This window comes from Gekko japonicus, unplaced genomic scaffold (genome assembly GCF_001447785.1).
Source record: "Gekko japonicus isolate JY-2015 unplaced genomic scaffold, Gekko_japonicus_V1.1 scaffold15, whole genome shotgun sequence".
Lineage (NCBI taxonomy): Eukaryota > Metazoa > Chordata > Lepidosauria > Squamata > Gekkonidae > Gekko > Gekko japonicus.
The window spans coordinates 590,400-605,241 of NW_015165830.1; the positions used below are offsets into that span (position 1 = coordinate 590,400).

General features: G+C 42.4%; 1 protein-coding gene across 2 annotated transcripts in view; it reads right to left on the reverse strand.

Annotated features, from left to right (window-relative positions):
• The window catches only part of NUP85 (nucleoporin 85kDa), a 43,218-nt gene that overhangs the window by 3,442 nt on the left and 24,934 nt on the right, over positions 1–14,842 (reverse strand). For both annotated transcript variants that reach the window (XM_015410741.1, XM_015410740.1), the window contains exons 10-17: positions 14,076–14,207; positions 11,605–11,711; positions 11,194–11,277; positions 10,535–10,600; positions 7,741–7,892; positions 7,516–7,633; positions 4,217–4,317; positions 2,378–2,529 (exon numbers count right to left, since the gene is read on the reverse strand). In XM_015410741.1, coding sequence (XP_015266227.1) covers positions 2,378–2,529; positions 4,217–4,317; positions 7,516–7,633; positions 7,741–7,892; positions 10,535–10,600; positions 11,194–11,277; positions 11,605–11,711; positions 14,076–14,207 — 912 coding nt within the window. The remainder of the gene's footprint in view (positions 1–2,377; positions 2,530–4,216; positions 4,318–7,515; positions 7,634–7,740; positions 7,893–10,534; positions 10,601–11,193; positions 11,278–11,604; positions 11,712–14,075; positions 14,208–14,842) is intronic.

Genomic DNA, 14,842 nt, shown 5'->3' on the forward strand with positions numbered 1-14,842 from the left:
TACAATGGGTTTCAGCCAAATAAAGTTGCATTTTGTAGCTGACCATTTACACTTCGCCCTCAGTTAATTTAGAAAAGGATTCAGACTCACCCAGCTTTGCTGAACCCGTAACATATGCTTATTGAGAACTTACACTAGGAGGGAACAAATCCTTGGAGAAACTGAATGTCTACAGAAACTTAAAAATTACAGCAAGCATAACAGTTAGCTGAACACATCTGCAGTAACACTAAGCTCTTATAGTAGCAAGTCTTTAAAAAGCAGGAAGAAATTGCATGTACATGTGGGGTGTGGAATCAAACTGCTTAAGGAGACAGTGCTGTAGTAATGTGGAACTTAACTGCCTGCACATTGGTTGGGCAAATGTCTGCTCAAATCACAACAAAGACAAGGAGATTGTGCCCTAGAACACTCATGGAGCCAAATAAAGGAGGTGACCCTTGACGTGAGCAGGATCTGGTGCAGAAGGTTAAAGTGGCTGAATCACTAGATGACAGCAACCATAGGGCTATCAAACTCAACATACACATGAGCATTACATTTCCTGGAAAAATCAAACACAGCCACATTTAACTTAAAAGAGGTAATTTCTCAAAGATGAGGTGATTAGCTAAAAGGAAGTCTGGGTGGCCAAACCTCTTCAAGATGCAGTGATTTTTAGATTATACCAAACTGTTCAGAGTGGTGAAAACACAAAGGGATTATGAGAAGTTTCAAAAGCAATTTTAACCAGATGACATGGCAGTTGAAATTCGAAGTAAGTATAAAATGATGCACACCAGAGCAAAAACATTCTAACTTCATGAAAACAGTGATGGATTCTAAGCTGGCAATGACCAACCAAGAAAAAGACATTAGGATTCCGGCAGATAGTTGAAAATATTGACTTGGTGTTCAGCAGCAATTTAAAAAAAGGCAAAATCCATGTTAAGAATCATCAGGAGAAGGAATGAAAATAAAACTGCCAGTATGGTAATACCATGGTGCGGCCTCCTGTGGGATCAAGCACCCTTCTCGAAAACAACAGCGTTGAAAAGGGCAACCAAAACTATTAACTGGGTTTGAGCAACTACCCTGTAAGGCAAGACTAAAGCATCCAAGGATTTTTGGTTTTTGTAAGTTTAGAAAAAAGATGAATGAGGGTGACATGACATGTCTACAAAATTAGGCATGGTGAAGAGAAAGTGGACCAAGAAACCTCTCTCTCATAATTAGGGATGGACACAAACCACATTTTTGTAATTTGGTTCGTGATTGAAACACAAACCTTATATGAACTGGGAGGTTGGTTCACAAACCGAAATGGCTCATATGGGTTAGTGACTCCCTATGAAAAGCGGCGGGGAGCAGAAACTCGGGTCAGAACTGAATCCAAGAAACCCCCTTTAAACAGCTGAGCCATGCTGAGCAGTTTGCTCCACATGGCTCAGCTGTTTAAAAGGGCTTTCTTGGGCAGTGAGCCCCAGGAACTGGCTGCCCAAGGAAGCCCCTTTAAACAGCTGAGCTGCAGGAGCAGGCTCAGTTTAGAGGCCGAAACAGCTGAGCAAATAGGAACAGCCTGTTCCTGCTGCTCAGCTGTTTTAGTGGCTTTCACAGGGAGGAGAAATCAGGTTTAAACCCCCTGCTTTTTGTTCCCCACGAACCTCCATGAACGGCCTTAAAAGTTTGTGGGAGTTTATGGCCGGGCTGCAGTTTGCAAACTACAAACTGCCCAAAATTTATCACGAACAAAGGCTCATGAGTTGGTTCGTGCCCATCCCTGTGTATAATACTAGAACTTGGAGGCACTCTATGAAATTTATTTCCAAAAGATTCATACAGACAAAACATTTCACACCTGTTAGTTAACCTATGGACCCACCGCCATAAAATGAGGTTATGTCTAGTGCCCTAGATTAATTTAAAAGGAGGATTTGACAGATTTATGGATCGGTCTATCATTGACTATTAACCCTGATTGTTGAATGGGACCTCCAGGTTCAGAGGCAGAAGGCCAGCTAGCAGTCTGCAAGTATGGGCTGTTGTCTGCAGGCCCTGCTTGTGGGCTTCCCTGTGGCATTTGGCTGGCCACTGTTGGAAGCAATGATGAATGACCACTGGTCTTATCCAACACGGCTACTATTGGGTTCATATTCTCCATCTCTCTTCTGAATAATACAGACAAAATTTTAGGAATGAAAGGGTATACTTGCAAGCTAAATGGCCACCTTTGCCTGACCGTTAACAGCAGTGTAACACACTGAAGCACTTTATACTCCAGTCTAAAAACCTATTTGGGTATACAAACTTTCCTGCCCAGTATCAGTTGTCCCAGAGAGATATTCCTTGAGCTAATACCACTGACAGGTCAGCCACTGTTCAGGAATATCACACTTGCCTCTTTCTGCTCCAGGAGCGGAAGTGCATCAGTCAATAGGGTCATCCAGAAGGAGGAAGGAGCAATACGAGCTGTCATCAATGTCAACAGTAGCTTGGCTGCTGGGAAAAACTGCTTTTCTCCATACATCCGATGAAATTCCCGATACTTCCCTGTATTCAAATGCCAAATCAGTCCACATTTCCAGACACATAAACTATCTCCTTTAATACTGGTACATTCGGAATGACCCACACAGGAGTCAAAATCAAGCGGTCCAGATTTAACGTCGGACTGATACAAATGCTGCAACAGTAGGATCACTTTCTATGGCAGCTGTAGCTGCAAATGAGAGTCACATAAGCTCCGTACAGACAACCACTTTGCGTATTCACTCAGCACATGGGGCAGGAGAACAGGCATGAACATGCTGGCACTGCCCCCCCCATCTCCATGTGATCCCCTGTGCACATTCAGTTCCGCAGTGTACAGTTCCGCAGGGCCTGTAAGACAGAGCTCTTCCACCAGGCTTTTGAGTAGGAGCCGCCGCCACCACTGTTCCATCAACGCCCTATAATCTCCGCACATTACCACCGCTGGTGCGGGTACCATCGGAGGGAGCGGGACGTTCCTAGGAGACGACAGGGCAGTGGGGATATGCACTGCTGTTGGTTGTGTAGCTATACCATCAAGAGCAACATCTTGGTTTTACGATTTGGAAGTGAGTAGGGGAGCACCGAAAATGTCTTTTTATGAATCCTATTTAAGTGTTTATCTTGTATTTTTAGTATTTTATACTGTTTTATTGTTATAATCTGGCGTTATGCCTTTGTTAGTCGCCCTGAGCCTTCGGGGAGGGCGGGATATAAATCCAAATAAATAAATAAATAAAATCATGTGTGGACGGTGCAGCAATCATGTGGAAAAGGGGTGTGGGCAGTGCAGTCTCCACTCTCCCTCCCCATGCCGTGCATGAACACATGGAGGGCGGGGGGGGGGGGGGGGACAGAGACCTGTACCAAGCTATAGTGCTAATGCCCCAACCTGGATGGCCCAGGCTAGCCAAATCTCGCCAGATCTTGGAAACTAAGCAAAGTCAGCCTTGGCTAGTATTTGGATGGGTGATGCAGGGGCAGGCGATGGCAAACCACCTCTGAAACGTCTCTTGCCTTAAAAACAAGTCTAGCTTTATAAAAGTATGGCTGGACTAAATATTGATGTTATTTGTAACGTTAAAAATTAATCACTGACGACTATGATGGTTTAATGTTTATTGTTCCGTAATTCCAAAAATAATTCCAAAAACAAGTCTATTTCTCCACTTTAGTGGTGCATAACACTAAAGAGCTAGAACACCTGGCTACCAGACAATCTTAGGATCACCTGGCTATACTACACACACTGCCATATGGTAATTATTATAGTGCTAATGCATCTAGAAGCAGCTGTTTTTAACAAAGGCGCTTGTACATCACAAAAGGACGCCTTTGTTTTAAAGAGACCTGTCACGCCCTGCCCACCCAGGGGGGTTGCCACCCTCCACCATTGCTGCTGCTCCGTCCTGAGGCCTCAGAAATGGAAGGAAGGAGGTTAGGTTCACCCCAGTCCCTCCTCCCAGTGGGAGTGCCAATGGCCAAAAGCCAGGTGCTCCATAGCTGTTCATTTCCTCCCCAGCCTCTCCTTCAGAGCCTCCTTTTATTCCTCCCCCCCACCCTAGTCGAGCCCACCCCATCTTCTTAAGAGGGGCAGGCCACTACCCATCACCCATTGACACAGTACCCATAGGCTCAGGCCCAACCCCCTAAATTTGTTGGTTCCATCTGATATTATGTTACGCTGCCATTTTTTAAAGGGTCTTACCAAGAAATGTCAACCTGTCACTAAGCAGCATGGCTGAGCCCAAGTTGTCAATGAGGTCCAAATCTGAGAAAGTGCCCCTCTCGCAATAATCCTTCAGAAATCTAGGGGAGAGGAAAACCAGATTAGCACTCCAGACAGTCAATACATACACGCTGCTACTTTATTCCAGCCAAGCCTCAAAGAAAGCATCCTATTGACTGATGAGCTATTGTGAAAGGAATCACCCTTTTTGCACCTAGAACTGTGTTCTCCAAACTTTTTTTAACAGCCTGAGTTAAAATGAAAGATTTGCCCCTAATTATTTACTTTTAGATTGTGAAAAAATACAAAATTTGGAAGGGAGCAAGGCCAGAGAAGACGCTCTTTCAAAGAAGCAACCGGCAGCATCTTCTGTGGGTGGGAACTTTAGGCTCACAGGATTATTTAAGGTGGGGCAGCCATGTTGGTCTGAAGCAGCAGAACAAAGTTTGAGTCCAGTGGCACCTTCAAGACCAAGTTTTATTTAAGGTATAAGCTTCTGTGTGCAAGCACGCTTCTTCAAACGAATTGAAACAAAATGTCATCAAGCCTTACATAAAAGGAAGAAAGGGTGTGTGTGTGTGGAAGCATCAGGAAGGACCAGTCAGTTAAGATGCATAACTGAAGCTAAGACTGGATCAAGGCGGCAAGATCAGTGAATGGCAGCAAATTAGCACACAAGTGCAAAAGCTAATAAACAGATGTGAGAACGAAGCCTGAATCCAGTGGGACCCCCAAGACCAAGCAAGCTCAGCCCTGGGTACATGTGCAGAGAGACTCTGCATGTGTAGATACACACTTCTTCAAAGATACAGAAACAGATTTCCTCAAATATTACATACAGGTGGGGCGGGATAGTTGCCAGGAAGAGCTAATTAGAGTCCAGATGCATAAGTAACTGAACAATAAACACAGCTAGGACTGGGATAACACATTTGGTAAGACATGTAATTATTTTTTTTATTTAAGTAATGTATTGCTTGTGGCACACTAGCAGGTCTCCTGCAGCAGCACACAGTTTGGGAATTCTTGAGCTAAGATGTTGCCCTGCCTCTGCTACTCTGAGGGATGTGTGACATGTAGAGGAATTTTATTAATTAAAAGATAAAAAGTAGTCTTGCGGTGCCTTAAAGATTCCTGAAGCACAGGCCTTTCTGGGCTAGATTCCACTTCAGAAATATGCAACGAAGTAACATCACTATTCCGCCAGAATTAAAGAATGGCCTTCATGAAAACCACCAAGGCAAGGCATAAACATCTCTGATAAGACTATATAGTAGCAGCAGTATCTCTGGAACAAACCCCCTCATGCAGGAGCTGCAAATTAATTCTCTGAAAAGCTTTCCAAGTTTCTTGCTCAGTGCTTTTGTTACAGTTTTCTCACGCTTGTAAATGGGAACCTGGATTTATCACAAAATGTGGGACAATGTAATAGGATTCCCTCTTTACTGCCCAGTTTCACACCAATTCCAGCCTCAAAACATTTCCACTTTCTTAACACTACACCTAATAAGTGAACTAGAGATAGTTACTATATGTGTACCAGTTAAATCATGAGATTATTCATTAAGTCTCTATTAAAGCTTACATGAAATTTATAAATCTGCTTTATGAAGACTGTTGAAATCCACATCCTGTTGTGATTGAATAATGCCTCATTTTATCTTAGAAAATCTGGGTCCAGCCCCCCACAGGAGTTGTCCATACCAGAATCTCTTTGGTAACACAGAATCCACCACGTCTTCTCATCTGCATCAGTGCTGTATCGTCCTTTCATTTGCTCTAGTTTCCATAGAGGAGAGTCCTGTCTCTGCTCTCAAAAACACTGCAGAAGTTCCAGGAAATACTGACAAAACCTTTTTGAAGAAGCTATTTTGCAGGTACTCTAATAGGGCAATGTTACAGATCTGAGATTTGGAGAATGGGTAACACATCTGAACTGGTTTCCTCACAGAAATGAAGGGTGGGCTCTACTAGCTGTACTCCTTTTGAACAGAAAAATCTCAAGATCTGGTGAATAGTTTGTGAAGCTGCAAATTTAACTGCCTCCAACTGGGTTTCCCCACTTGGTCTAAAAACACTGTTTTTCAATGTAAGTGATGCTTGTGACTGATACACACACCTACCACACCCACATAATTTCTATATTTTTATAGGTAGGGTGGAGACGATGGATCACATAGTGCTAGCTTGCCCCAACTGGAAGATGGAGAGGCAGAAGTATATTATACCTATCTTGACAAAAGAAAATCTCCCCTCCCTTCCCTGGTCAATTTCTGTTCTTTTATCTGACAGAGCTGATTCAGTCACCAAAGCAGTGGCCATGTTTTTGGCCCTGGTGGCAAAAAAAAAAGGAACAAGGTGGGGAAAGTTCAAACTGTGCTGATTTGATGTAGCGGGTACCATTTGGAAGAATTATCTCATGTGGTTTGATGATTTTAGCCAGTGTAACACACTCATATTGGGATAACGTACCCTATTGTCCATGTATGAGCTTTTTAAATAGTGTTGATGTTTTACTTGTTGTTTTTATTGCATAAATGTGTGTACGTGTGCTTAAGACTACTGGTCATGCAAGCCGATATATATATATATATTAATGAGTTTAGCTTGTCTGGATGTAAGGTTCTTGATTTTTACCAATGATTTTGATCTATTTTGCAATAGTTTCTGGCTGTAGCAATAAAGTTGGATTCCTGTTGTAAAAATATCAGTATACCTCACCAATGTAGTATTTGTATGATGATCAGCTGCTTGGTCATAAAATGACCATGTTGTTTAGAGTTTGGTGATGGAGATTTTTATTTTTCAAAGATGTTGCATTCTCAGCAGACTGGAATCCCTGTTCCTCCTCTATCACAGTCACCACGGAGCTAACTTCTTTCACAGTTACCCCAGAGCACTTCAGCATCTGAATTTTACTAGAGGAAGAAGCTGCACTCTCCCAAGAGAGGACACAGTGCCTTATAGTACCATGTAATAGCAGCATTCTTGAAATGCAAGATGGAGTTCCCCTTTGAGCTGCCTTGTGTGTCACAGGAGACCAATGGGAATGGGCATATCAACATCAAGTGTCAGCCATGTTATGTAATCTGCATGTTGTCCTTCTGACACAGTGAGGCCCTTACTGTGGCCAAGCACAGTCCACCTCTGCCAACCAAGATGCAGCCAATATGATTGCAGAGATTAGTTTTGAATGGACTCTTATCCTCTAAAAGCTGCTAGATTATCCCCAAAGCCTTCAGAGGACTTCCTCTACTCCTTTCCAGTTTGAAGCCTACCTGTCCGATATGAGGGTAGCAAAAGCTGCATCCTTTGCTCGAATACTCCACGACAGTGCTGAGCCTAGGCGGTTATTCCGGACAGCTTTCATGGCCATGATTTTACAGATGCTACGAACTTTGTAAAAGATGTCCAAAAAAAAAAAAAAGGAAAAGCAAGCAACTTCAGTGATTGGTAGTTGCACAAATATTGAAAAAGCAAAAGCAAAGCTCAAGAAGATTTACCTTGATCAGACATCATTCTCTGCTCACATATTCTCAATACTTTGAGGGCTTTATGTTCTGTGTCCAAAGGGATCCGTTCAATGTGAAGCTCCAAGTATGCTCTACCATACTCTGGACAGTAGTCAAAATAGTCTACTGCAAGCTGCCACAAGCTATAAAGAAGAAAGGAGAATGATCAAACAGCATTTTTCAGGAGAAAGGTCTCAATTATTTAGTAAATCAGAAGTTACTAATGGTGCAATCCTCTGCAGAATTACTCCACGGTAAGCCTGTTGATTGAATGGGATTGGATTTAGAGTGCCTAGGAGGATTGTACTGTAGAACTACAGCAATACAACACATTGGCTCATACTCTGCACATATTTTGTTTCTGCATGAATGCTTTTCAGAGCTTCCTATACAGAAATGGCCCTCACAGAACCCCAGTTTATGGAATTTGGTGCAAGAGTCATTTAAAAAGAATAAATAACGTTGAAATAGTGAATTAATATCCTTTCAAAAAAACTGCAACAGATCTCTTGATTTTTCTCCTCTATTTTCAACTCAAGGAGGTGTAAAGAGAAGTTTGAAGATTCGGTGGGAACAGCTGCTGCAAATGTAAGCCTGCAAAAAGAGTCAGACGTTTGTGTGTATCTCTTGCTCTGTTGTTGTCTGTGGGAATATTCCTCAGCCCATAAATTTCTAAAAACCTCATGAGAATACGTACTCACTTAACAACTTCTAGCCTTTTTGGTTACAGAAATTATAAAAATGACAGCATTATTTCCCCAAAACAGCAAGACCTGTCAGAAGACAGCTAGCCACCTGAGCCCTCTTGCCTCAGAGGAAGGCTCCTTGGCTGAAAGAAGGCTCCACCCTTCACGGAGCAGAGTGGCAGGATACAGCCCAGTGGACCATTTCTGTAGTAGGTGCTTAAATCTTGACAGTTAAGGTTTGTGACTTCATCTCACTGAAACTATGAGATTTAGGTTAGCCATAACTAACTTGTGTCATTTATTTCAATGGAACTTGGCAACAACTATCGTAAACTGAATCACAGTCATTCTTCCTTAAGAGCTGGACTCCTGAAATTCTGACCAACTGGCCTTCCAGATTACTCAGCTAGGCTTTCGTATGTTCAACAATGCCCTAAGTATTTAGATAAATCACAGTTCCTCGAGAGACACTGTAATTGCTTGGAGTGTTAGGTGGAGGACAGCAAGTTGCCTTTACTTCTTTTGTACAAGCAGCCAAAAAAAGGGGGGGGGAGCCAGTGTACAATGTAAGAAGCAAAAAAAAAGAACACCACTAGGCAAAAACAACTTACAAGCAAATAAGCAAGTATATAATGATCAAATAAGCATAACAGCAAGTGTAATGTAAATCAAATAAGCAAAGTAACAAGTATGATATAATGAAATGTAAATCAAATAAGCATAACAACAAGTATGATATAAATCAATAGCATAACAACAAGTATGATATAAATCAATAGGCCAAAGTGCCAGAATGATCAGTCAAGGAGGATTAAGGGTCCTTGACTGATCATTCGGGCTTAGCCCATGCCAGCTTTTGAGACTGGGTCCCATTACAGCCATACTTGAATAAGAACAATTCAAAACGCGGCTTCAGGCATCCGGATTACGCGTCGGCTTTTGATGGCTCAGAAGCTTTTGATGGCTCAGAAAATTTGATGATTGGCATTCCAATTTGGACTTTGATATTGCCTCTATGCTAGAGAAGACTCTGACTGTTTCTATTATCTTTGCACTTTGGCCTATTGATTTATATCATACTTGTTGTTATGCTTATTTGATTTACATTTCATTATATCATACTTGTTACTTTGCTTATTTGATTTACATTACACTTGCTGTTATGCTTATTTGATCATTATATACTTGCTTATTTGCTTGTAAGTTGTTTTTGCCTAGTGGTGTTCTTTTTTTTTGGTTTTTACTTCTTTTGTGCCTACAGATAGCACAGTCACAGCGAGCAAGTAAAAAAGGTTAGCTAGTAAAGATGTTTTGCTCCCTAACAAAATTTTACAAGGCTCGCAACAGTAACTCAGCAGAAGCTCCTGGTGAGGTTACTTCTGAGTTTAATCAGATTCCTACCCTTACCTAGAATCCATTTGGTATAACTACTCTTCTAGAATAGTTTCCTGACCTCCCTCCTTGCACATTTGAAGTATGAGTTACCACTGGAGTACTCTTTCAGTTTGAATGCAGAATCCTGCAAGGACTCTAAGCTTAACACATCCAATTACTACTTATGTGTAAGAACTACATTTTCCTTTAAAGTAACTTTTCTTAAGAACATAAGAACATAAGAGATGCCAGTGTTGGATCAGGCCAAAGGCCCATCCAGTCCAACACTCTGTGTCACACAGTGGCCAGAAATACTAGTGCCATCAGGAGGTCCACCAGTGGGGCCAGGACATTAGAAGCCCTCCCACTGTTGACCCCCCCCCCCAAGCACCAAGAAGACAGAGCACCACTTGCCCCAGAGTCCCTATCTATACCTTGTGGCTAATAGCCACTGATGGACCTCTGCTCCATATGCTTATCTAATTCCCTTTTGAAGCCGTCCATGCTTGTAGCCGCCACCACTTCCTGTGGCAGTGAATTCCAAGTGTTTATCACTCTTTGGGTGAAGAAGTACTTCCTTTTATCCGTTCTAACCCGACCGCTCAGCAATTTCATGGAGTGCCCACGAGTTCTTGTATTGTGAGAAAGGGAGAAAAGTACCTCTTTCTCTTCTGCCTCACAAAGCTATGACATATTTGAAACAAGGAAACTAAGAAAGATCCTACCTATGGTGGCAGAAGAGTCCAGAAGCATATTCCAACAGGAGATATTCACGCATATTGGAACCGAAACTGAAAGAAAAACACACTGTACTAAACTCCCCATTTACACCAAGAACTGGACAAAGGCTGACCATTGTTCACAGCTGCCATTTGTGTAACCCCATCATTTTGTAAAATGGAAGAACTATTTAAAGAAACTATATTCTCTGTCTCCTGGAGCAGACCTAGTTTCACAGAAAAGGTTTCTGCAACTTTCTCGTTTCTCAGCATGTGGTGCATGACTTGGAAGGGGGGAGGGGACAAGAGAGTGCCATGCTTTAAAGGCTCGGCCAGAGACAGCCCACATTTCAATCTACAGACTCACATGAACATATTAAGCTTTCAGACTGTTTAAGCTCATGTTGTCCAGCATTGGCAACCATAACGTTCAGCAGCCTTCCTGCTAGATTCACTGCCACAACCACAAATGCCCTTTCTTGGGTTGCCACCCATCTGGCGAAGCAGGGCCTCTAAAGATGACTGAAGTGGTCAGGTAGATTCATATGGGAGAAGGCGATCCTTAAAGTATGCTGGCACCAAGCCATATAGGGCTTTAAAGGTCAATCTCAGAACCCTGAATTGGGCTATCTTACCACTGAATACAAAAATTAAAAAGTACTCACTATAGGTTGTGAGACTGGAGGAGACTGCAATGATCTAGCAGGTCTGTCAGATGAGCTACAAACCACCAGTTGCTCAGGGCAATGCTACACAAAGAAAAGGGTGAAAGGGAGGGAACATAAAATTATAACTGATGACACACCATATGTAAAGGCTTCTTTTTAAGGCTTAAGAAAAACAAACCCAACAGCATGCAATATATCAAGCTTATCACCTCTAATAGAATCAAATGCATTAGCTCTGCGCACATTTCATTCAATACACTGCTAATTTTTTAATAGGTGGTTTCCTATTTTTTAGGACCCACTACATTCATAAGCAATTATTTTAAATACACAAGAAATTCTGGATTAAGAGGCAGATTACAAATACAGATCAAGCACTCTAAAACACCCATGACTAAATAAAGTCACCTGCATTCTTTAATCACTTGATGGATGTCAAATTCAAAGGCTGCCAGCAAGATAATGTCCAAAGGCTCAGGACTACTCTCACCCCCAAGAAATTGGTCCAGGCTTGACTGCAAACAAAGAGATGAGACATACTGGGGAACTTCAGACAGCCGATATGTTCAGTTTCAGGAACTGTTCACTAATGGTTTCTGTACTGACATTTCAGACAGAACCGTTTTAGTAACGGTTCCCTAACGGAATATATTGACCTTTTCAGACAGAAACGCTCCTGTCCCATTAGGGAAGCATTCCTGAGCCCTTTTACCTGCAAAGTGCTTCCAAGCGGCCTTCAATTTTCTATACCGTTCCTGAAGCGCTACGGGGTGCTGTGTAAAATGCCCCCATAGCGCATCCTCCGATGAGGAAGTTTTCCTGCCCTTTTTTGCCCGCGTGGGCGATCTCCGTCTTTTTTAAAACGTTCTTTTAAGAGCGCTATAGCGCTATAACTCAACACCAAAACAGCACAATAGCAACCCCATTTGAATGCCTGGATCACTGAGATACATGAGATCACTACATCTGGGGAGAACAGGGATTTTAATGGAGTACAATGCCATGGAGTCCTCCTTCCACAGCATTTGCTATATGCCTGGGAACTGATATCTGTAGGCAGGAGATAAGCTGTAACTCTGCAATGCTCCCTCTAAACTGTGGAGTCCTGTGAGCAAAAATTCCACTTTGTGAGCTACTGGCATTAGAACTGTGAGCAAGTTATTTGGCTACTGCATAAATTTGTTTGCTCTGGAGCCATTCTTCTTGAGCGAAGACAAAAACATGGGAGCCGGAGGCTAAAAAAACTATGAGTCAGCTCACCCTAACTCAGCTTAGAGGGAACACCCTAACTCAGCTTAGAGGATCCCCAGTTCCCCCCTGGAGGCATGGCATCCCGAAATGCTGGCCATCAAAAGGAGGATGCTGTTTGCAAGCCAGGAAGGAGCTAGTGTTAAAAAAAATGCTCTCAAACTGTGCGTTCCCGAACTTCCACTTCCTATTTTTAAATCCCCCAATGGGGTCACTATTATGCTGTTTTGGTGTTGTGTTATAGTGCTATAGCACTCTTAAAAGAACATTAAAAAAAGACAAAGATCACCTGCGCGGGCGAAAAAGGGTGGGAAACCAAAGTGGCGCAGTCTGAAATGCCAAACCGCTTCAGAGATGGCTCCTTACCGATAGGGGAAAGGCTGTGTGAAATGGCCGCCCCTGAACCGGTGTACTCCAAGATGGTACAATAATGGCTTAAAAAGGGTAATCTGAAATTCCCCATTCAGTTTTGAGAATGTGTGTCAGCACCAACCTCAGTTAAACTCCTAAAAGACACACAGCAGCAAGAATACAAAACAAAATAAACAGAAGGGGATTGAAAAAGATAAACAGGATTCTCCCTCCATTGCCTCAATAATAGATTAATTATGATGTTTTATAATTATGTTGCTTTATGTGTTTTTAACTCTTTTATGTAAGCCGCCCTGAGCCTGTTCTGGCGGGGAGGGCGGGATATAAATCGAATGAATGAATGAATAAATAAATAAATAAGACAGTCAAGAAAACAGAAACTCCTACTATTATATGGCCAATATAAGCGAAGCAGATCATTTATAATACCCATCTAAGCAGCATTCTCCATTTACAATCAGTAGTTAAGTCACAGTAACCTCAGCTCTTCCCATGTCAAGGCCAACTCAATAATGAAAGGGGCTGAGGCACATGAAGCTGCCGCATACTGAATCAGACCATTAGTCCATCAAGGTCAATACTAAATACTGAGACTGACAGCAGCTCTCCAGGGTCTCAGACAAAGGTGTTTCACATCACCTACTACCTGATCCTTTAAACTGGATGTTAATCTGGTACCTTTTTGGCCCTGAATTGGCCTAGTTACAGCCTCGATCTTTGAACAAAATGGATTTCGGACTGACTATGTAGTTTGCCATCAGAAATTGTGACTTTTGCTGTGCTACAGCACAAAGGGATTGTTGTACATTCCATGAGGAATCTAACAACAAGTAGATGTTCTGGAGATGCCAGGGGTAGAACCTGGAATGGTTCTTTCTCCACCAGCAGCAAATACTCACTGGAGATGCCAGGGTGGAACCTGGGACCTTCTGTGTGATAAGCAGATGCTCTACCACTAAACCACACACAAACAGAGCCCCCACTTTGGGACATAGTATCTGGTACATTATTTTGGAAACTTTCCAAAGCTTGCTGGTTGTTAAAGCTTGCATGACAGGGGGAGAGGGACGGCACAGTCTCAGAGTTGCCACTTTTGTATACACTGTCTCCAAAATTGTGTCACCCCTCCCATTCCCATGATCATGGAGGGTAAAGAACAGGAATGGGATAAGAAGGCATCATTATCAAATGCCTTCCTACTTGGGTGGCAGAAAGACAAAAACCAGCTCCTCTTTCAAAGCGGCGTTTCCCCAAATCACCTGTGCATAGAGATGAAGTTCCATAGGCTTCACGGTAGGATGACAATATAACAACCGAGTTACGAGAAAATGGTACCAGGTAGTCATGAGATCTTTCTTCTCTAAGATGGTGTTTTCATCTCCCAAGAGAATCTAATAACAAAGAACAGAGACAAACAACCCCTTAAATAGTCCCCAGCAGAGATCCTAAAGAATGCTAATTTATTCATTCAGTCTCTAAAAAACTGGGCTGTTAGTACTACATGATTGCCAGTTTTTCTGATCAAATACTGTTCGTACGTTTTCTTGTCCCTGTGCAATGGGTGGCAGGTAGCCTTTCTCCAGAGGAAACTGGATAAAGAGGGAGAAATACTCATGCTGTTCATCACTTGTAATTAATCTTTCTACACTATGTTCTTCCACTCACCCTTCTTCCCTCACCATCCCATAATGAAGTACATAAAAACTTTTTTAAAAAAAGAGAAGCTCATAGAGTGTAAGAAATATTAGATCTGCAGGTGTTCCCTGAGATTTCTCCCTTTTAAGAAAAGAGCAAGAGCACATGCACTACAGTGCTCCAGTCCTTTTTAAAGGTCCACAAAAAAGGGACAGGCACAGGCTACAAGTGGTGTTATAGACACTGATCAAGGTGCACCAATGACATTTGCAGACCAAATTCTACACAGTAGTCCAGATCACAATAGGAAACGTAAATAACCACTTCCCAGCAACAAGATATTGTGGCTTGAAAGATTTCCCCACAACAGATGCCTTTGTTTCCCACAACA